We start from the raw sequence: 22,901 nt of genomic DNA on the forward strand, positions 1-22,901 counted from the left end.
TCACCTTAAACTGTGTGATCTGACCTGGAGACCTCATTCTTTTGAGGGAATCGTTTGTGGTGGTAGTTTTGCTCATTCTTCTTCTGACTCACTTTGCTGGACTATGCTGCAGCTGTCCAGTCATAGAGGTTTATGTAAGTACAAGTAAATTGCCTCAGGTACTAAACAAAAGCCCAAATTTGCCTCTCCTCATGTCTCACAAATTTTGAGAAAAAGTATTTGGTAATTCAATTAGTTCTTAATCTATGCTGGACTCTATCATAGGATAGATTCCACAATGTTGTTCTGCCCATATAGTCAGAAACATTTCCCTAGTAACAAAAAGTAACAAAAACAGCCCCACATTTCCAAGAACCTGCACCTGATGTGTTCTGTAAGGATATAGTACCCATTGTAGCCCCCGAAAACACCTTTCTTTCAATAATACTCTGCAATTGTGATTTGGGCAGTGCCCATCGACTCCTCCCCCTGGGGTGAAATGCTGTATAAATGCAGCATCAGTCCTGGAAATTGCATTTGCCTGAGAACTTAGCGGTGCCAAAACATGAAGGGATTGGGCCTGGTTGTCCTTGTACTTCTCCTGATGCTCTCAGCTGTTGAGGGTAAGCAGTGGATACAGTACCTTGGCTTTGTTATGTCATGGTGCCGGTGTGCATCATACCTGTAAAATGGGATTATATTAGTGGATTTTCTGATGTGTATTGGGGAGAAATGAAACGGAATTCCTAACCGTTGATATGCTTTCGGAGTTATTTTACCATTAAAGACATTATTGCAAATGTCTTATTATACAGATCATACAGGAAATGTGTGATCTTCAATGTTAGTGTTTTAGCCTGACATCAATTATACTGTTAACATTGATTGATCAACATCAAAGCTCATATAATAACAGTTCCTGATTTGATCAGATGAACATTTGATGTGAAAGTATTCTAGTCATTAGCAAATGACGAAAATTGTATAGTTGAAAAGTTATTTTGCTACTTATTCCATGATGGTTTTACTATTCTAACAGCTGATGATGCAGAGATGCAATATTGGACTTGTGGTTATAGAGGACTCTGCAGACGGTTCTGTTATGCCCAAGAATATATTGTTGGACACCATGGTTGTCCTCGCAGATACAGGTATATGAAGGATCTATTTGAAATGTACACATGTAACATTTTGTATCATGTATATTGTCTGAGAGACCTTGATGGTGTCTGATCAGCATTGTCAGACATCCACAATAACAGTAGTATGTTGGATTTTTGCTGTTCTGATTGTAACACTTTTTTGTGCTATTTCTTGATCCTTCAAATTCTGTTGAGTTCTGTCAGCTAAGAAGTATCTGAGAGGACTTTTTGCACAAGCCCTCACTGTGTTTTTGTTCATTATTTGCAGGTGCTGTGCTGTGCGGTTTTAGCAGTGACTGACAGTCTCATACCTGCAGCAGGACATCACAGGCTGAGGACTGGTCTGCCTTTTTGACATGGATTGGATTGAAAGGGGTATAGAAATAGATGATCATGGTGGCACCTATGGAACTAATCATGGAGACTCCTTTGGATAAAGCCTACTGTGAACAAATTGCAAGCCTTATGGTAAACGACAATGACAATGTTTGTGGAAATTTCAGATGATGTCAAGATCAATTTACAGTATTTTGCTATGGAACCTGAATATGTGTATCTGAAAGCGTGTAGTTGTGACTGCTTTCATTACAGTACATGGAACATGATACATGGTAATGCAACTAAAATAGAGTTCATTTGAAAAGCAGCACTCAAAGTACTGAAATCATCTCTAAAATACTGTAGGCTCAATCTTATAGTCCACAGTGAAATTATTTCCATAGCTATTATTAATGCATTTTCAAACAGTGGATATTTAGCTTTGGAAATGAGTGGTTGACTGACAATAAAGGCATAATAATACTTTATTTGTTGTTTTGTTTTTTATTCAAAATATCAGGTATTTGAATATTAACGTTAGATGATAGATTCCACTCTGTTGACCAGAACTGATGATAATTCAATAATAAAGGTTGTACCAGATGCTTTCATTTGACATCCTTTGACTGATGCAATGCTGTTAGTCAATAACATTGTCATGTTGCTTTGGAAGGAAAGATATAAGATATATAGATAGACGCATGTACTCTGACCACTGGTTGAATCAATGAAAACAAAAAAACGGTTTCCTTTATTTTTTGTAACTTTCTACAAATAACTGGTGTGCTTTGTACAACGAGGGGACAATGACAGTCAAGTGACTGACCCCAATAGCAGCCAGCCAGCCAGCCAGCCAGCCAGCCAGCCAGCAGCTGTGGTGGAATGGTGCTTTTGTGAATGAAGTGTAATAATTCATGCTCATGTTTATGTCATCTCACCAGTCGTTCTATGTATGAATATGTTTGTTTGGCATATTCTATGGCATAACTCTGTCATAGGCCATTTTACTATGTTATATGACAATTTATTACAATGCCATACCACTGCCCTTTTAGTGGAATGGCTAATATCTTAGACACTGCAGATGTACAGTAGCCTCTAGACTTGTTCACCTGCTGCTATCTTGGACCAGGTCACCGTTCGGTATAGTACAAATATATTGCGACCAATTCACAAATAGTAATACATCACCAAATTATATAAAACTTGCCACGAAATTCTAATTGATAGCTACTCAGTGCTTTAACTAGTAACAACATCTTATGGTTGTATGGTCATAGCACTGAGACTGCACTTGTGAAGGTGGTAAATGACCTTTTAATGGCGTCAGACCGAGGCGCTGCATCTGTCCTCGTGCTACTAGACCTTAGTGCTGCCTTTGATACCATCGATCACCACATTCTTTTGGAGAGATTGGACACCCAAATTGGTCTACACGGACAAGTTCTGGCCTGGTTTAGATCTTATCTGTCGGAAAGATATCAGTTTGTCTCTGTGAATGGTTTGCCCTCTGACAAATCAACTGTACATTTCGGTGTTCCTCAAGGCCCCGTTTTAGGACCACTATTGTTTTCACTATATATTTTACCTCTTGGGGATGTCATTCGAAAACATAATGTTAACTTTCACTGCTATGCGGATGACACACAGCTGTACATTTCAATGAAACACGGTGAAGCCCCAAAATTGCCCTCGCTAGAAGCCTGTGTTTCAGACATAAGGAAGTGGATGGCTGCAAACTTTCTACTTTTAAACTCGGACAAAACAGAGATGCTTGTTCTAGGTCCCAAGAAACAAAGAGATCTTCTGTTGAATCTGACAATTAATCTTGATGGTTGTAAAGTCGTCTCAAATAAAACTGTGAAGGACCTCGGCGTTACTCTGGACCCTGATCTCTCTTTTGACGAACATATCAAGACTGTTTCAAGGACAGATTTTTCCATCTACGTAACATTGCAAAAATCTGAAATTTTCTGTCCAAAAATGATGCAGAAAAATGTATCCATGACCCCTCCTGTCTCAGCCTCCAGTATTTATGCTGCAGTAATTTATGTGTCGGGGGGCTAGGGTCAGTTTGTTATATCTGGAGTACTTCTCCTGTCTTATCCGGTGTCCTGTGTGTATTTAAGTATGCTCTCTCTAATTCTCTCCTTCTCTCTTTCTTTCTCTCTCTCGGAGGACCTGAGCCCTAGGACCATGCGTCAGGACTACCGGGCATGATGACTCCTTGCTGTTCCCAGTCCACCTGGCCTTGCTGCTGTTCCAGTTTCAACTGTTCTGCCTGCGGCTATGGAACCCTGACCTGTCCACCGGACGTGCTACCTGTCCCAGACCTGCTGTTTTCAACTCTCTAGAGACCGCAGGAGCGGTAGAGATACTCTTAATGATCGGCTATGAAAAGCCAACTGACATTTACTCTTGAGGTGCTGACTTGCAACACCCTCGATAACTACTGTGATTATTATTATTGACCATGCTGGTCAGTTATGAACATTTGAACATCTTGGCCATGTTCTGTTATAATCTCCACCCGGCACAGCCAGAAGAGGACTGGCCACCCCTCATAGCCTGGTTCCTCTCTAGGTTTCTTCCTAGGTTTTGGCCTTTCTAGGGAGTTTTTCCTAGCCACCGTGCTTCTACACCTGCATTGCTTGCTGTTTGGGGTTTTAGGCTGGGTTTCTGTACAGCACTTCGAGATATTAGCTGATGTACGAAGGGCTATATAAATAAAATTGATTTGATTTGATTTGATTTGTGGACTAGTAGATATCACTGAAAATATCAGCGCTGGAAAAAGTTCTCAATTGCTATACTTGAGTAAAAGTAAAGATACCTTAATTGAAAATGACTCAAGTAAAAGTGAGTCACCTAGTAAAATACTACTTGAGTAAAAGTCGAAAAGTATTTGGTTTTAAATATACTTAAGTATGAAAAGCAATGGAACTGCTAAAATATACTTAAGTGTTAAAAGTAAAAGTATAAATTGTTTCAAATTCCTTATATTAAGCAAACCAGATGGCACCATTTATTTATTTATTTTTATTCATAGCCTGGGGCACACTCCAACACTCAGAAATGATTTGCAAACTAAGCATGTCTTAAGTGAGTCCGCCAGATCAGAGGAAGTAGGAATGACCAGGGATGTTCTCTTGATAAGTGTGTGAATTGGACCATTTTACATTTTACATTCAAAATGTAACAAGTACTTTTGGGTGTCAGGGAAAATGTATGGAGTATAAAGCACATTATTTTCTTTAGGAATGTAGTGAAGTAAAAGTAAAAGTTGGCAAAAATAAATAGTAAATTACAGATAACCCCCAAAACTACTTAAGTAGTACTTTAATGTATTTTTACTTAAGTACTTTACACCACTGGCAGATACGGCTTGTGACTAGCCTGGTGCAGTAGAGGTTAAAGGCATGGATGTTATCTGTAAACAAGTGCCACTGCTTTGTGCACTGCTTTGTATTCTTCGTCTATCAGTCTATCTTTGTACCTCTGCTATTCAGTCAGCACAGCGTGACACTACCACAATGGGGTAAACCCCACAAATCTGTTTACATGAGGCTTTCTATCGTCACAGTTATATCACAGCAAACCACACAGACCTTACACCAGCTGGTTTAGCCCAGAAATTTAGGGGGAGTGAACAGGGTGGGTTTCTGATGTTATTTAGTAGTACTTTATTTTGATAAACTGAAACTTTTTCTTTTGAAAAGAGACTTTAACAAATACCCTGCTCTATTTGAAATTAAGAATAATTGTGTCGGGTTGAACGTTGTTTAACAGAATCATGAATGCTCTTTTCTGGAACAACACGGTGTAACTTTGGATAGTTTTCTCTTTAGTACTGTACTGTTTGATGTGTATTAAAATAATTAACATTAAAGAGTAATATTAAATTATGGGCAGATAATTAAATGATGCTTTGCTTTGAAAGTGAGTCATAAATACGTATATTTTTTGACTGGCAGAACAAACCTACCTCCATGTTATGACTGTTCATGGCCTTATCTCTGCAGATAGCTAACCTGTAACTAACCTGTATCTCTGCAGATAGCTAACCTGTATCTCTTCAGATAGCTAACCTGTAACTAACCTGTATCTCTGCAGATAGCTAACCTGTATCTCTTCAGATAGCTAACCTGTAACTAACCTGTATCTCTTCAGATAGCTAATCTGTATCTCTTCAGATAGCTAACCTGCTAACCTGTATCTCTGCAGATAGCTAACCTGTATCTAACCTGTATCTCTGCAGATAGCTAACCTGCTAACCTTTCTGCTCTAAACCAAGTGTAACGTTGCAACCATGACACATCATACAGTCAACTTCTTGACTTGCCATCAAGTGGGACAAGCGCCTAATCAACCACTACTTTTGACTATGGTTTACAGCGACAGTCTGTAAAGATTTCCAGGAATTTCAACTAATGAACAATCAAACCTGTTAAATCAAATCCTATCTTATTTGTCTCATGTGCCGAATAAGTAGACCTTACAGTGAAATGTTTACTTACAAGCACTTAACCAACAATGCAGTTATTTTTTCAAGAAAAATACCTAAAAAAACAAGAAATAAAAGTAACAAATAATTCAAAAGCATCAGTAAAAACAATCTTATGTTTTTGTTGTCATATTTAATATTAAATGAAGTGCTATGTGCATGTGAAAATGTAATGGGATGGATGTACTTGCTTCATTGTTTATGTTTTGGTTGGTGGACACGGCCCACTCTTTGACTGTATGCACATTACAGAGAGTTGCTCTGATCTACACTCCAATCCGCTAGGTGGCAACACGGCTGCTTATCTGCTACTAAACAAATACAGGCGGAGGTACAGAAGTTGTTTAGCGGTGGACGAGATGGGTGAAACCTCTTCGGTTGAGGATGAATTTGATGAGTGGTTTATCGAGTCTTTGAAAATGTAAGTACGAATTATTTTGTGAAATAGTGAAAGTGAGTTGAGACTTCCTTGATATATTTAAGTTGCTTAAATCATGCTTCACGTGTCTCTGTGGGAAAACAATAGGGGTAACGTTACATTCACAGGCGCAATGTTTTACAACGTTGCAGATAAGACTAGAATATCTCTAACAGTATATACTTGCTGCTTTTCTTATTAAATGTGATGCACCTGCTCTAAACCGAGCTCACCTTACACGCGTAGTTCTCTTTCAGATACAATCATATTCACGAGTATCAACTTGAACATCCTACAAGAGCAATTGAATGGACATCAGAAAAAAGTAGGCCTACTCATCATTTTCACATTTTACAAGGCTATAGTACGTTTTGATTATAACCAACCAACCACATTGATTGTGTTTAAATGACATTTTGTCTTTACCCCACAGCTATATGTGTTGCAGGTTACAATTCGGATAAAAATGAAATTTTAGAGCTGCTGTTGCCACTGAAACTTTTCGCTGATGATAATCAGGTAATGGATTGAAATGATTAAAGCATGAAACAAAACGTTTCAAGACATCAATGATGTATTGCAAATGTCACTGACTACCAATGTGTCTATTCAATGTGGGCAGGGTCTTTGTGCAGAACGAGATTTCAAAGTTGTCCATGGAGGTTTCTCAGATGGCTCCATTCATTGCCTCAAACACATTCCAGGAACAAGGTATATCATAGTAGCCATTGATTATGTAACTTCCTTTTGTTGCCATGAGCTTTCATCTTCAAACTGTTGTTTCTTGTTAAGGTGTGTCGTTACCAATGATGGCTTCAACTCCAATCTCCAGGTGTGGGACTTAGGAGGAGACGATTGTGGTGAGTAGATCTACTGTTTCCTTTTCTATGTATTACAGTATAATAAGACTGCAGTACCTATCTACTCTCCACTTTATACTGCACATTCAAATGATGATTTACAACCTGATTAGGCCCCAGTCAGCATCGGTCTTACCCACATTGAAATCTTATTTCTGTTGTGTGATTTGTCTTCAAATGCTAGATGTCATAAAGAGGACAGGAGTTTTACAACTGAAGAGTGCATCATCAGATAACGGTGTCAAAATAGCCCCTGGGTTAACTGGAGGCCCATGTGTTCTTCATGGCTCTCAGATCAGCGATATTCAACTGACTGAGCTGACGTCAGGAAAGCCACTCTACTCTCTGGGTAATAACCTGTTTTATACAGTGACACTGAAGCATTCCAGGCAACTCTAATGGCCTAATAGAGTATAATGTTGGTGTACAAACACGTGTATAACAGTCACGGATATCTTTTTTCCTTCCATCTCAGGGAAAGACATTCCAGATTTACTAAGCTCCCTGCAATTTGTGAGTGGCAGTGTATTTCTCGCTTGTGCCTGCAATGGCGACCTGTATGTGGGGGACACACGGAAGCCTTCCGCTCCTCAGAATAACCCAGCTGGAGGGAGAGAGGGCGCCCACTGGTGTATGGGTGTTAAGACAGACCTGTCCTCATCAGACCCATCCTCCTGTAGTGTAGCAAGGCTCTCATCCGCCTGCCAAGTGGTTGTGTCTGATCTAAGGGACCTGAGAGCCCCCTTGTGTCAAGCCCAGCTTCATGTCCAGAGGAAAACTACCAGTGATGACTTCATGAAGGTGACTTGGGCACCTGCTTTAGACAACTGTCTGGCTGTGTCAGGTGAGCAAAATGTCACGCCTTCATCCTGCTTTATGTGATTCATTCATGTCTTATGGATAGTACAAAGTTATTTCTTGCTTTCTAAATACATGTTCCAATTGAAGGCTCTTGTAATACAGAACTTATCCATTGAATTTGTCTTCCCTTCTAGGTTTTGATGGAATGGTGCAAATCTACGACACTGCCTCTTGGAGACCAGAGTTGATGGAATTCCAGCCTTTTTTTATCCACCGAGGTCACATGATGTCCGATGATCAGTTTGACACTTCATTAGCTGTGGTCACCACTCATGTTTGGCATCCAAGTCGGCCCAGGACTGTCCTCTCTGCTGCTGTAGACGGGTCTGTGCATGTATGGGACTGGGTCGACAAAGCCACTGCCAGCTGTTGACATTCAAACACACTTACAGCTCAATGTTAATCATTATGCAGCTTTGGACCTTGCCTGAAGTCTACATGTTCTTTTCATTATGTAAGGAATATGTAAAGCGCTATTTGTGATAAGATGACGTGAAAATGACACTTGTTCATCTTCCCATTCTTATGAGTAGTTGTTATTCCCATACTGTACACACATTTGCATGGAAGAGGTATTCTGAGTTTGTACTATTATATTTTGTAAGAGACATTTGATTATAACATTTTCATTAAACTGATCTCTTCATGTACCTGCTAAATAAGACAAACCCTGGACAATGAACCTAAAGGTGGACGGCAGTATCACTTGCATCGCATTTTCTTCGCTCACAATATTATGTCAATCAAAAAGAAACACAGCTTGTTAGATATTTTTTGTTCTGCATGCCATTCACATGAATGATTAACAAGATGTTTTTATGCATAGCCAAGGATGCAGGCAGGAGAGTAATGTGGAGGTAGTTGAGGCAGGACTAATTGTAGCATCATTTAGAGATAAGGAACATATTCAACAAATTTTGCACATTGGAGTTATCCCCTGTGCATTAGCAGGCACTACAGAGAGGCTCACTGTCAGTGCATTACATAGAGTCTGAACAACAGCATACATTTTTAACAAAAAAATGAAGTAGTCATACATTTACAGTGCTATGTGGACTGTTTGTGAACGGTCCAACATAAGATAGAAAGTGCTTTAAGACCAGAATGGGGTGTGGGGTTTAGGAAGCCAATGCCGTTTGAACAGATGAGTCACAGTAGATGAGCAACCACTTGATGATACAGGGATGTCTGTTCATTCAATAGGGCGCATGACTTACATTAACGCCTGAGGAGGTGTTGCCTGATCATGGCCTGTAGGTGGTTGTAGTCTTGAAAATGTGCTTGGCAAACATAAGGAATTGCATGACTACATTGAGGTGAAAAGAGTTACATTGTACAACTGCAAGTAAAAGTATGCCATTTAAATAGACCACTGCTTAGAGATTAGCATCCGATGGCAGCATGCATTGCAGTCCATACAGTCAGACGTCATAAAATGATCACATCTACATATTATATTACATTTGATTTAACTGTGATCGCATTTTGAGAAATTGTAGTGTCGGTTGCCTTTTTTACACAAAACAACTTTGATATAAATGATCATGTTTCATTATTTTCAGATTGCTTCTGTTTATATAAATTGAGGATAAAGACGATCGTGTGCCTCTACTGACCACTGAATCTGATTGGAATTGGAGTGTAGTACTGAAATAATAACCCAACAACAAACTAGAAGGTATTTCCTTTCTCGTCAACGCTCTGCATGACATCACTGAGGGGAAAAGACACAAAGGCAATCTGTTCAAGCTCACTATTCTCGCCACATTCCATCAGGCAAGCAAAGTGCTCAGTGTCCTCACTGTAGGCCAGGTCTGAGTAGCCACTGGGTCCACTGTGGACGATCCAGGGCCGGTCCCAACCTGACGTGTGCAGTGGGGAACGGTTCAAATACACCCCCAAGTCTTTCCTCGTCCTCTTATTGGTCGGGTGGGTGAAGAGTAGCCAGGTTTGCGTGTCTGAGGTCACTGGTGATGATGTGGTACCACCCATGCCCTCTTCACCTTGCTCAGGGGCAGGGAAGCCAATCACACTGCCTTGGCAACCACCATGGCACGGCTCCACTAACCTTGGAGCCAAGCGGGGCTTGTCAAAGTAAACCCCACTGCTCTCACTCAAAGCTTCCACTCTGTGACCTCTATGGCGGGCGTTGCAGTACAGGTGACTGCTGCCCTCGTGGTCTATGATCTCTGCCATCTCACATTCACAGGACTTTCTTTGAAGCATCCTGCCCATTTGCCATGTCTGACCGAAGTCGTCACTGTATATTGAGAGAGCATGTGGCTGTACCGTGAAGGGGAAGGGGAAGGAGAAGCATTTGAAGTGGATATAATAGGCATAGGTAGGAATGATCAATCTTCCATTCTCCATTTGAATGCCATGGCCTGGTCCCACAGCAAATGTAGCCCACCTTCTGACCGTTTTGCCAATCACACTCTCTGTCAAGTCCTTTGTCTGGCTCCAGCTCTGGCCCTCATCATTACTGGTGATGTAACACAGGTGGGCCTTATTCTTGCCTGTCCAGATCTGATGGTGCTCTGGAGTGTTCCCCAAAATGCAGATGAAAAAGAGGAATATAGTCTTGGTATTCTTTTCATACACCGGGCAGGGGTTCATGGTGCGGTGGTCTGGTAAACATGCTGATAACAGCTCCCGGGATTCTGACCACTGGGGAACAATGTGAAAGTAAAAAATGTAAGAATGTAACTCAACTAAATTAAACATGAAAACCTTCAACTGTGTATTATGATGTGTTTAGATTTGAAGTCGACATTTACCTGAGTGGATCCATTTTGTTGTGTGCCTCTCCTCATAACAATCATTTTTGCATCACTGTCACTGGGGGAAGAGCGCTTCTCTGCAAAGGCAAGGAATGTCTGACTCTCTTTTAGGTAGATGAGAGCTGGGATTCTGTATGTCGTCCCAGTTTGCTCCTGTTTGAACAGAGTCGTTTTAGCAGGTTGCATTTTGATTCCCGGAAAATAACTCCTTGATGAGGTATTCCCCATAGCTAAATTTCCTGGTTCCTGCAAACAGAGGGATTACTTACACACATGACAAATCACCTTAGACCCAAATTTCACAATATTCCCTGCCTGGACATGAAAACACTGTTTCTCAGTTGAATCGGCTAACGTTACGCTCTTATATCGCGACAGCTGACGTTCAAGAAAAATAATAAACAACATGCAAAAAAGATAGGCTAGTACTAACGTCGAAATTAGTCAAAACACATACTTACGGGAGCTGGCTTTTTAGGCTACAAATCACACCGTTGTGTCGTGAGACCAAGTTAAAATGGTCATAGTCTAGCTATCTCTAAAACAATTTGTACGCTAATTTGGAAGCGTGTCGTGAAATAGAAGCATAGCTGGCTCGTCGCTTGTGCTGTGTGAAGTCAGTAGCGCCGCAAAAGAGACCAAAATCATTCTATACCGCTAACCGCTGGCGGGAATGTGGTACTAGACTGCAAATGTTGCCGTGTTGCTAGGATACCTACAAATTCCCACATCCTGAAAAGGGTATTATTTATTTATTTATATATATGGCTGGTTACAGTTATGGGAGAGAAAGTAACATCGGAAAGTAAGTTGTGTAAATATTTAAACAGTACAGCACACAACAAACATAGGTTGCCTACTCAGTGGCGATTTTAGTATGGGATGGAAGTGGGATGCATGCCAAAGCCACTACACAACACTAAACAATACATTAATTGCACTATAACGCTGACAAACGGTGCCCACAAATTGTTAGGGCCTACATAAAGCTGTCCCAACAGCAGTCCCAACATCTTACCACTGCTACACCTGGCTCTCAGCAGAGCCTTGCCTGGCAGCGAAACAGTTCATTCAGCCTCATTTACTGCCGTTTAAAAAAAACATAGCTGATGACTGACTTGCTTAAACAAATGTGGTTTCTAATGACAATTGAGATGTACAAACTATGACATAAAGGGGACGACAAGCGGCTAAGAGGCAACCCGTAATTTCGATTAAGACATTAATGAGCGAGCTAGGACGGACGTAGTCAATATAACTATTTATTCAGCACTTTTGAAATGTACAGTTACAGAATTCAGAACATGGGCCGTTCTTACAGTGTTCTACCTGTACACCAAGTCAGAACCCTAGGATAAACAAAGGGGGTATATAAGTGTAACAGTACTCTGCTTGCGTTGTGTACAATCAATCACCGACACGAACTCCAACGTGTAGCACCAGTCATGGAGATTTATTCTGATAGGAACAGCACAAAATTGCACGTCATGCAATGCAGGCTCACCATCCAACTCTGTACTCACGCACGCTGGTTTGGTGCTTGTTCACTGGGCATATAGTTACCAAAAGAATACAATTACAATATACAATATAATATCTTTAACAATGTACCTGATAGGAACAGCACAGAATTGCACGTCATGCAATGCACGGCTCACCATCCAACTCTGCACTCACGCACTGTACAAAATATATGAACCCCCCCACCAGACACAGTAAGCTGCTAGCTAGTACTGGCGGGAATTCTTTACAACAAAATGCACAACCAATATTCTCCAAAAAAACACTGCATCTTATGTGTGATGTTCGAATAACATTTACAAACAAATTGATATAAATTGTACATTTAAATCATCACTTGGGAGTATAAAAATCACTTTTGAGTACAGTGCTTTGCAACCAACAACTTACCGCTGGTTTGGTGCTTGTTCACGGGGACGATTCTAACTGAAACATCCCCCCTCGTAAGCAAGCTACGCAAACCAGCCAATAAGATGCCATGTTGAGTAGGTGAAGGCAAGACAAAACTAAAACCAAAAACCCATTGGGTTAACAATAAAGTGTCAAGGGGAATCACCAATATAACCCTGTTACATAAGCAGACAATGAAAGTATCACACCCTGATCTGTTTCACCTGTCTTTGTGATTGTCTCCACCCCCCTCCAGGAGTCATCCATCTTCCCCATTATTCCCAGTGTATTTAATCCTGTGTTCTCTGTTTGTCTGTCGCCAGTGTGTCTTGTCTTGCTTACCAGAGTGTTTTTCCAAACTCCTGTTTTTTCCTAGTCTCTGTTTTCTAGTCCTCCCGGTTCTGACCTCTTGCCTGCCCTGACACAGCCCGCCTGCCTGACCATTCAGCCTGCCCTGAACTCGAGCCTGCCTGCCACCCTGTACCCTTTGGACTCTGACCTGGTTTATGAACTTTTGCCTGTCCTCGACCTGCCTCTTGCCTGCCCCTTGTTGTCTAATAAATATCAGAGACTTGACGCATCTGCCTCCTGTGTTTGCATCTGGGTCTCCCCCTGTGTCGTTATCGAAAGCTCTTACAATTTTCGATGATTACATTTCTCTAAAACAGGTTATAGGCTACATGTGCACCACCAAGTCAGAAAAGTAGGCAAAATTAAGAGGGGTAAATAGACCAAATTATTAGGGTGAGGCATATGGGCTACTAACATCTTACTACACAACATGCACTTAATATTGCTTTCTTAGCTACAGTATACATATCTCCCTGGTATATTACATAATTTATGCAGCACCATAAAAAAATGTTTTCAAAACTACTGGGAACTCAGGAAAAAAAACATTGTTGAATCATGATGACGTCATGATCTTCAGGTCGTAGCTCTAGAAAGAGGCTGGATTTACATTTCTGAGTTGGATGACCGTTCAAAATGTATTTTCCCAGTCGGAGCTCGTTTATTCCCGACTTCCCAGTTGTCTTGAACTCACTGAAGTCAAGTTTTCGCAGTTCAGAATTAACAGTTGTTTTGAGCGCGGCACAAATCATGCTTCATTGACAGCATGGCCAATGTTGAATGTTTATCATTTCAAACTTGGAAAAGAGACCCTTAATCCCAGATTTGGGACCACACAGCCACTCCACCGAATACCAGGCTAATGATTGCTTTGCAATGCTTGCAGTTAGCCACTGTCACTGATTCCTTCCAAACCACTCATTGTTGAATTTGCGATTTCCAACTTGTTGTGTAATGTTTATGTCCAATGGCCGATAAGCAACGATACGTTTTATCTATAATTTCTCTTCATTATTTCTCTTCATATGACAAGGATTAAAAAGGATTTGCCAGTATATTGTCGACTTGATTCATGATGATGACTGCTAGCTAAGATTTTGAAAGTATGATGTTGACATGATCAGTCCAATCAAAGCTGCTGTACATATAACGTGATTTGCCGTAATTTTATCTGTGGCCAATGACCTTGACTCTTCTTGGATGGGCACTTCTAATGTAACTCTATGGCAGCACCCACGGGGCTAGATTCTTCTAGCTCTACCCTTAGACTTGGCGGTGACGTAGTGTCCCCATGAGTGACAGAACACTGAGCCAATCACGGCGCAACGCTCCATATTTTCTGCTGGCTTGCCCCACCATCACAGAAAGCACTCCCAAAAAATTAGGATTTACTGGATTTGGAGAATGTTGCTTAAGTCACCGCCAACTGTCTAACCATAGGTATCATCTCATATAATTATGTGTTTTTATCATTAAACCTCCTAGACAAACATTTTAATTGGAACAGAATAGAAAAGTAACAAAAAACATGTTTTCTTTCTGACTGTCTCAGAGCCTTTTGGTAAATTCCCCTTCCTGGGGAAACTTGAGCTTTCATTGAATGGCCTCTGCAACGTGAAACTCAATGCTGAGGATTTCCCTCACCTGGAGGTAAAATGACTCTCTGGTTCTACAATACACTGTCCTCACATAATCAACATGTCATCAAAAGTCTATTGGAAAGGCATATACATTTATTGTTAACGCCAGATGTAATTAAATCGCTAGAATGACTTGGATTGATATGGAATTACCTTCAATTTAATATCTGTTAATCCAGAAGTAAAATCTTGCGTAATTTGGTCATCAGAATCTGCCCATGGGAGATTTCCTTCAATTTTTAACATTTGACATTTTAGTCATTTAGCAGATGCTCTTGCAACTTACAATTCAAATGACATTATTTTTGATCTGTATTGCATTTGACACAGGTGTTAGATTTGTCCTACAACAATCTGTCTAGAGATGTCCGTTGGTCTACTTCTCTATCTGAAAGTCTTTCATCTCACCGGGAATCAGCTTCAGGCCTTTCCTCCCAACAAGGCTGCCCCTCGCCATGACCCCTCACAGCTGTGAGTTCATGTTCATATTGGAATCACATGGTTTTTATTGTAGATTTTAAACTGTAGGTAAGTGCAGTTTTCTGGTCTAGTTCCCTCAGTCATAGATGAAAACTTCCTGCTCAACAGGGGTTAATCACTAGAATGAAATGAGTGGCTTCCTGGTGTGCAAGTGCTCAGAAATGTGGCTCTTATGATTTGTTATCTGGTAAAAGTTTATGGTGTAGTACCTTACATTCCACTGGGTGGCAGTATAGGATGACAAAGAGGAGAAATTTACCAAGTGCTCTCATCATACACTTTTGAACAGAATACCTGCTAATAGTGATGGACAATAGACACTTAAGTAACTTTTTGAATTCTAGAAGTATGTGGAATATGTTAATATTTACTCCTACTGAATAGGGCAAAGGATAATGGCATGCGATTTCAAACTCTTGAGGTGCTGATGCTACAGTAGATGACAATAAGCTGTCCCCTGGTGTCTTCAGAAGCCTTGCCAACCTGAAAAGGTCAGTCATAGTTTCAAAACGTAGTATTATTCCTGTCCACAGTATGGTAAATGAAAGAAAACAGTGTAGTACATTACAGTGCATAATGCACACCTACCTGCATTCCTGTCTATCTGTAAACTGCCGTGGTAATACACTGAGTGAACAAAACATTAAGAACACCTGCTCTTCCATGACATAGAACGGTGCTTCTCAACTCCGGTCCTCGAGTATCCCCAACAGTACACATTTTCATTGTAGCCCCAGACAAGCACACCTGATTCAATTTGACAACTAATCATCAGGCCCTCAATGAGTTGAATCAGGTACGTTTGTCTGGGGCTACAACACAAATGTGTGCTTTTGGAGTTACTCAAGGACTGGAGTTGGGAACCACTGACATAGACTGACCAGGTGAATGCTATGATCCCTTATTGATTTCACCTGTTAGATCCACTTCAATCAGTGTAGATGAAGGGGAGGAGACAGGTTAAAGAAGGATATTTAAGCCTTGAGACAATTGGAACATGGATTGTCTATGTGTGCCATTCAGAGGGTGAACGGGCAAGACAAAAGATTGAAGTAAAGGTGTTATGGCGGAACCTGCAACAAAAGGGATATTTGCAACACCAGCAGGTGTCTCACAAACAAAATTGTGATGAACAGGACTTCGGGAATCCTCCTGTCTCTGAGGGGTTGGAGACTGAATACATTAATGGTTGGTATACTATATTGTCAAAATAACGTAGCTGGCTTGTATAAAGTTGATTTTGCTCAATTTGCTTTTATTACTACTTCATGCTCTATAAAGCCAACACGTACTACTTGTTTTCGGCATGTTTTTGTCTCTTATAGGATGAGTGTGGTCAATCCAAAAACTATTCCCCCACTCACATTTCTTGACACTGGGGCTGAGGACAGAGGGGAATTGTATGGAGCGTACTGCTTGCTACTACCAGAGCTTTGTTTCCTCAATGTGGCTGACAATAAGGTACGTACATCGTCAAGATATATTTCGGGAAGACTATGTACTGAGTCAGTGAAGTCTCGTTATTGCCTCCAGATTGTTGAGGAAGAAGCACTGGTGTCTGTAGCTGTGTTTTCCTATGCTCGGTGAGCTTGTTATTCACTCACCCACTGACCACACAGGGGAAGTGGTATGCTAACTCTATACTTATGTGAAGCCATTATTAGCTATGAATTTGAGCTTTTGTAAAATAGTCCATTCTAGTATTAACACAGATTTTATTAACTTAAATGTTTGCTTATCATTCATTGTATTTCCATCCAGGTGACCCTGTATTGTTGACTTACTTCCTCCAGGAAAGGCTGAGTATTAGAATTGGGTGCAAGAAGACATCGGGGGCTGGTTTCCAAGACCCAGATTAAGCCTTGACTAAAACCATCCTCAATAGAGAATAGCCATTGTAAATACTTTTTTGTCCAGGACTAGGATATCTGTGTCTAGGAAACTGATGCCAGAAGTTGTGAAATCCCCTTTTGATATTATGTATTGATTCCAAACGAAAGGTTCAAATGCAAAACAAATGATCCACATTTTGGCTTTGCATTCACCTGGTAAGTTAAATATGACTGCACAATCTGTTTTCATTTCAATATTATTCAAACACTGCATTTTGGTCTAAGTGACTCACTTTTAAAATTGATTTATTTCACCAGGTAAAATTTTTAAAATTGATTTATTTCTTTATTTAACCAGGTAGGCTAGTTGAACAAGTTCTCATTTGCAACTGTGACCTGGCCAAGATAAAGCATAGCAATTCGACACACAACACAGAGTTACACATGGACTAAACAAAACATAGTCAATAATACAGTGAGTGCAAATGAGGTAAGCTAAGGGAGTTAAGGCAATAAATAGGCCATGGTGGTGAAGTAATTACAATATAGCAATTAAACACTGGAATGGTAGATGTGCAGAAGATGAATGTGCAAGTAGAGATACTGGGGTGCAAAGGAGCAAGATAAATAAATACAGTATGGGAATGAGGTAGATAGATGGGCTGTTTACAGATGGGATATGTACAGGTGCAGTGATCTGTGAGCTGCTCTGACAGCTGGTGCTTAAAGCTAGTGAGGGAGATATGAGGCTTCAGTGATTTTTGCAGTTAGTTCCAGTCATTGGCAGCAGAGAACTGGAAGGAAAGATGACCAAAGGAGGAATTGGCTTTGGGGGTGACCAGTGAGATACCTGCTGGAGCGCGTGCTGCTATGGTGAGCTGAGAAGGCGGGGCTTTACCTAGCAGAGACTTGTAGATAACCTGTAGCCAGTGGGTTTGGCGGCGAGTATGAAGTGAGGGCCAACCAACGAGAGCGTACAGGTCGCAATGGTGGGTAGTGTATGGGGCTTTGGTGACCAAACGGATGACACTGTGATAGACTGCATCCAGTTTGCTGAGCAGAGTGTTGATGTCATCTATAAAATAGCCTCCGTCGAGGATCGGTAGGATGGTCAGTTTTACGAGGGTATGTTTGGCAGCATGAGTGAAGGATGCTTTGTTGTGATATAGGAAGCCGATTAAAATTTTGATTGGAGATGCTTAATGTGAGTCTGGAAGGAGAGTTTACAGTCTAACCAGACACCTAGGTATTTGTAGTTGTCCACGTATTCTAAGTCAGAGCCGTCCAGAGTAGTGATGCTGGACGGGCGAACAGTTGCGGGCAGTGATCGGTTGAAGAGCATGCATTTAGTTTTACTTGCGTTTAAGAGCAGTTGGAGGCCACTGAAGGAGAGTTGTATGGCATTGATGCCCGTCTGGAGGTTTGTTAACGGTGTCCAAAGAGGGGCCAGAAGTATACAGAATGGTGTCGTCTGCGTAGAGTTGTATCAGAGAATCGCCAGCAGCAAGAGCAACATCATTGATGTATACAGAGAAGAGTCGGCCCGAGGATTGAACCTTGTGGCACCCCCATAGAGACTGCCTGAGGTCCGGACAACAGGCCCCCGATTTGACACACTGAACTCTATCAGAGGTAGTGGTGAACCAGGCGAGGCAATCATTTGAGAAACCAAGGCTGTCGAGTCTGTCAATAAAAATCTGGTGATTGACAGTCGTAAGCTTTGGCCAGGTCGATTTAATACGGCTGCACAGTAATGTCTCTTATCGATGGCGGTTATGATGTCGTTTAGGACCTTGAGCATGGCTGAGGTGCACCCATGACCAGCTCTGAAACCAGATTGCATAGCGGAGAAGGTACGGTGGGATTTGGAATGGTCGGTAATCTGTTAACTTGGCTTTCGAAGACCTTAGAAAGACAGGGTAGGATAGATATAGGTCTGTAGCAGTTTGGGTCTAGAGTGTCTCCCCCTTTGAAGAGGGGGATGACCGTGGCAGCTTTCCAATCTTTGGCAATCTCAGACGATACGAACGAGGTTGAACAGGCTAGTAATAGGGGTTGCAACAATTTTCAGCAGAATTTTAGAAAGCGGGTACAGATTTTGCAGCTCTTTCAGAACATCAGCTATTTGGGTGAAGGAGAAATGGTGGGGGCTTTGGCGGGTTGCTGTGGAGGGTGCCGGGCAGTTGACCGGGGTAGCCAGGTGGAAAGCATGGCCAGCCGTAGAGAAATGCTTATAGAAATTCTCAATTATAGTGGATATATCGGTGGTGACAGTGTTTCCTCGCCTCAGAGCAGTGTGCAGCTGGGAGGTTCTCTTATTCTCCATGGACTTTAGTGTCCCAGAACTTTTGAGTTAGTATTACAGGATGCAAATTTGTTTGAAAAAGCTAGCCTTAGCTTTCCTAACTGCCTGTGTATTTGTTCCTAACTTCCCTGAAAATTTGCATATCATAGGGGCTATTCGATGCTAATGCAGAACGCCACAGGATGTTTTTGTGCTGGTCAAGGGCAGACAGGTCTGGAGTGAACCAAGGTCTATATCTATTCCTAGTTCTACATGGGGCATGCTTATTTAAGATGGTGAGGAAGGCACTTTTAAAGAATAGCCAGGCATCATCTACCGACGGGATGTGGTCAATGTCATTTTAGGATATCCCGGCCAGGTCGATTAGAAAGGCCTGCTCGCAGAAGTGTTTTAGGGAGCGTTTGACAGTGAGGTTTGGTCGGAGGCAGTGATCGCTGAGATCTTGATTGATAACAGCAGAGGTGTATTTGGAGGGTGAGTTAGTTAGCATGACATCTGAGGGTGCCCGTGTTTATGGATTTGGAGTTGTACCTGGTAGGTTCATTGATCATTTGTGTGAGATTGAGGGCATCAAGCTTGGATTGTAGGATAGCCTTGGGTGTTAAGCATGTCCCAGTTTAGATCACCTAGTTGCACGAGCTCAGAAGATAGATGGGGGGGGGCAATCAATTCACATATGGTATCGAGGGCACAGCTGGGGTCAGAGGGAGGTCAATAGCAAGCGGCAACAGTGAGACTTGTTTCTGGAAAGGTTAATTTTTAGAAGTAGAAGCTCGAATTGTTTTGGTACAGACTTGGATAGTAAGACAGCCTGCAGAGTTCTATCTTTGCAGTAGATTGCAACACCGCCCCCTTTGGCAGTTCTATCTTGGCGGAAAATGTGAAAGTTAGCGATGGAGATTTCAGGGTTTTTGGTGGTTTTCCTAAGCCAGGATTCAGACACAGCTAAGACATCCGGGTTGGCAGAGTGCTAACACGGTGAGTATAACAAACTTAGGGAGTAGGCTTCCAATGTTAACATGCATGAAACCAAGGCTTTTCCTGTTACAGAAGTCAACAAATGAGAGCACCTGGGGAGTGGGAGATGAGCTAGGCACTGCAGGACCTGGATTAACCTCTACATCACCAGAGAAGTAGGATAAGGGTACAACTAAATGCTTTACGAACTGGCTGTCTAGCACGTTCGGAACAGAGTAAAAGGAGCAGGTTTCTGGGCACAATAGCATAGATTGAAGACATGGTGTACAGACAAAGGTAAGGTAGGATGTGAGTACATTAGAGGTAAACCTAGGCATTGAGTAATGATGAGAGATATAGTCTCTAGAGATGTTTAAACCAGGTGATGTCATCGCATATATAGGCGGCACTACATGGTTGGTTAAGGCATATTGAGCAGGGCTAGCGGCTCTACAGTGAAATAAGACAGTAACCACTAACCAGGACAGTAATGGGTAAGGCATATTGACATTAGAAGCATGCGTAGCCAAGTGAACATATGGGTCCAGTGAGTGGTTGGGCTGACTGGGGACACGGTGATTCAGACAGTTAGCAGGCCGACGCTAACACGTTAGCAGACCGGGGCTGGCAAGTTAGCAGACCGGGTTAGCAAGCAAGCAGTTAGCAGGGGCTAGCAGTTAGCAGACCGGGGCAGGCAAGCTAGCAGTTTATTGAAACTAATTGATGAACATCTTTCTCTTTAGGTAAAAATAAATTCCAAAGGTGCCTTTATTGATGCTCTTCGAAGCTGCTGGCTCTCTGGCGATGAAAGATGTTGAAGATCACAGTTGTCATCAGATGACACCTTCCAAAATTGAGTCATTCTTTGTGGTGGCTGCTGAGGGGAGAACTTTTCATAACAGGCGGTCAGTGCCGTTTATGATGGAGGAAGATTAATTTTTTTCCATGAGCATTTCCTTTTTTACAGCATGTTGGATGTCAGTCATATTCTAATCACCCAGTTCAATGTAACATTGATGGGTTTAGGCTATTACATGATTCTCAAATGTTCCCTATACCCACCATGATGTTGCTACAACCTAGTTTATGTAATTTGATATTAGTGACACATTCAATACTGCCTTGCCTGCAGCTGTCTTATCTAGGGTTTAATCATTAGTCCAACAGTTACAAACACGTTTCTATATGACAAATTCAAGTTTTTTTTAATCCCCATTGTATTTGCTTCCGTATAAGAAATGTTTTTCAACAGAATCGTCGGAATGAATAAACCCCTGATCACGAATAAACAAAGCTCACTTTCATAGCAGCGTCATTGTATTCCTCCTCGCCTCTATGTACTCATCCTTTCACCTTTCCCCTTCGTTTGTGGATTTCAATGAACACATCAGCTGTATGTGACCAGGTGGGGGGGGGGAACCATTCCAAGCCAAATCATGTCATAACCGCTACACACAGCCTACATTGTTGTCCCCATATTAGCTAAAGTAACGTCCTAGTCAGCGTAGGTAATAGAACTAACGTGTTAGTAAACACACTACAATCATGCTGTAATGTTACAGTGTACAGTCAGTAAGCAGATTGGCAATTTGTAAAACCAAAAGCTTACCTTAGAGTTCTAGTGTTTTGTTGGATAGCCAGCTAGTTAACATAGCATACCTCTGTTAAATCCAGGTGTTTGAGTAACTAAACTAGCCAAATTAAGGGGGGAAAAAGTGACACTCACTCATTTTTGAAAAAATTAATTTGTTAACCTGTTCAACTATTGTCTCAGTGGTTTACTATTTTTATGAAATTCACTGAGGATGGTCCTCCCCTTCCTCTGAGGAGCCTTCACTGGTTCATAATGGCAGAACAGCACGAATGGTATCAAACACAACCATTTGCTAGAAGTATTTGATATCATTCCATCTATTCTGTTCTAGCAAGTACCATGAGCCTGCCCTCCCCAATTAAGATGTCACTAACCTCCTGTATTTGTGACACAGGTGATTTTCATGGTCTCATGATATTCAGGAGGATAGTTATTTGCTTTGTGGTTTAACATGCCTATGTACAGTGGTGGCATGAGCATAATAGTTAACTTGTTCTCAGGTTACAGATTTACACGAATCTGAATACCATCTGCTATCTGACGACAGAAGTCAGAGTTTGAGAAAAATGAGTCAAATGATATTCCAGGAAAATTCAGAGGCTATAAATTGCTATTGGTTGCCAAACATTGGTGAGAGCCCTTTTATGATTACTTGACGTCTAGTTTTTCTACGAGTCAAAGCAATTTTGTGCAATTTCAATGCTACACTGCAGTACCTTAAGTAATGTAAATGTGTGTCATACAGGAATAGAACATATATAATGAGAATGTTGGAACAAACACTCAAGAATCTCCAAGTTTAAAGAAATCCCAAACCTAATCTTGATTGCATAGAGAAACCATATAGAAGAGGGGGAAAAAAGGTGAGCTATGTGAATAACTATTGAAGGATGTGCCTAATGAAAATGTCAACACATGATTTGATCTGTTACGAGGTATCTGCTTCAAAAGTAATGTCAGTCATCCATA

At 41.3% G+C, this 22,901-nt stretch overlaps 2 protein-coding genes across 5 annotated transcripts; one reads left to right on the forward strand and one right to left on the reverse strand.

Annotated features, from left to right (window-relative positions):
- The first annotated feature begins 6,238 nt into the window (after window positions 1-6,238).
- LOC139537042 (WD repeat-containing protein 73-like) lies at window positions 6,239-8,781 on the forward strand. 2 transcript variants are annotated; one of them, XM_071337867.1, is made up of 8 exons: window positions 6,239-6,364; window positions 6,619-6,686; window positions 6,795-6,880; window positions 6,984-7,072; window positions 7,154-7,221; window positions 7,406-7,570; window positions 7,697-8,065; window positions 8,217-8,781. In XM_071337867.1, the coding sequence occupies exons 1-8, from the start codon at window positions 6,303-6,305 to the stop codon at window positions 8,453-8,455; spliced, it is 1,146 nt and encodes a 381-aa protein (XP_071193968.1). In that variant the 5' UTR covers window positions 6,239-6,302; the 3' UTR covers window positions 8,456-8,781. The 2 variants fall into 2 exon arrangements, with proteins under 2 accessions (XP_071193968.1, XP_071193969.1); XM_071337868.1 differs by having other exon boundaries at window positions 6,810-6,880.
- On the reverse strand, window positions 8,658-11,524 carry LOC139537041 (sialidase-3-like). 3 transcript variants are annotated; one of them, XM_071337865.1, is made up of 3 exons: window positions 11,324-11,524; window positions 10,860-11,108; window positions 8,658-10,749 (listed from the first exon to the last, which is right to left on the reverse strand). In XM_071337865.1, the coding sequence occupies exons 2-3, from the start codon at window positions 11,088-11,090 to the stop codon at window positions 9,754-9,756; spliced, it is 1,227 nt and encodes a 408-aa protein (XP_071193966.1). In that variant the 5' UTR covers window positions 11,091-11,108; window positions 11,324-11,524; the 3' UTR covers window positions 8,658-9,753. The 3 variants fall into 3 exon arrangements, with proteins under 3 accessions (XP_071193966.1, XP_071193965.1, XP_071193967.1); XM_071337864.1 differs by having other exon boundaries at window positions 11,320-11,524; XM_071337866.1 differs by having other exon boundaries at window positions 10,860-11,015; window positions 11,324-11,523.
- Window positions 11,525-22,901: the final 11,377 nt, after the last annotated feature.

Source organism: Salvelinus alpinus, chromosome 13 (genome assembly GCF_045679555.1).
Source record: "Salvelinus alpinus chromosome 13, SLU_Salpinus.1, whole genome shotgun sequence".
NCBI lineage: Eukaryota > Metazoa > Chordata > Actinopteri > Salmoniformes > Salmonidae > Salvelinus > Salvelinus alpinus.

What these genes read in the sequence shown, in the direction of transcription:
- LOC139537042 (XM_071337867.1), top strand. Translation starts at nt 6,303, where the DNA reads ATGGGTGAAACCTCTTCGGTTGAGGATGAATTTGATGAGTGGTTTATC. An exon ending in TTTATCGAGTCTTTGAAAAT is followed by an intron (nt 6,365 to 6,618) that starts GTAAGTACGAAT and finishes GTTCTCTTTCAG; the next exon opens with ATACAATCATATTCACGAGT. An exon ending in TTTTCGCTGATGATAATCAG is followed by an intron (nt 6,881 to 6,983) that starts GTAATGGATTGA and finishes CAATGTGGGCAG; the next exon opens with GGTCTTTGTGCAGAACGAGA.
- LOC139537041 (XM_071337865.1), bottom strand. Translation starts at nt 11,090, where the DNA reads ATGGGGAATACCTCATCAAGGAGTTATTTTCCGGGAATCAAAATGCAA. An exon ending in AACAAAATGGATCCACTCAG is followed by an intron (nt 10,750 to 10,859) that starts GTAAATGTCGAC and finishes ATTGTTCCCCAG; the next exon opens with TGGTCAGAATCCCGGGAGCT.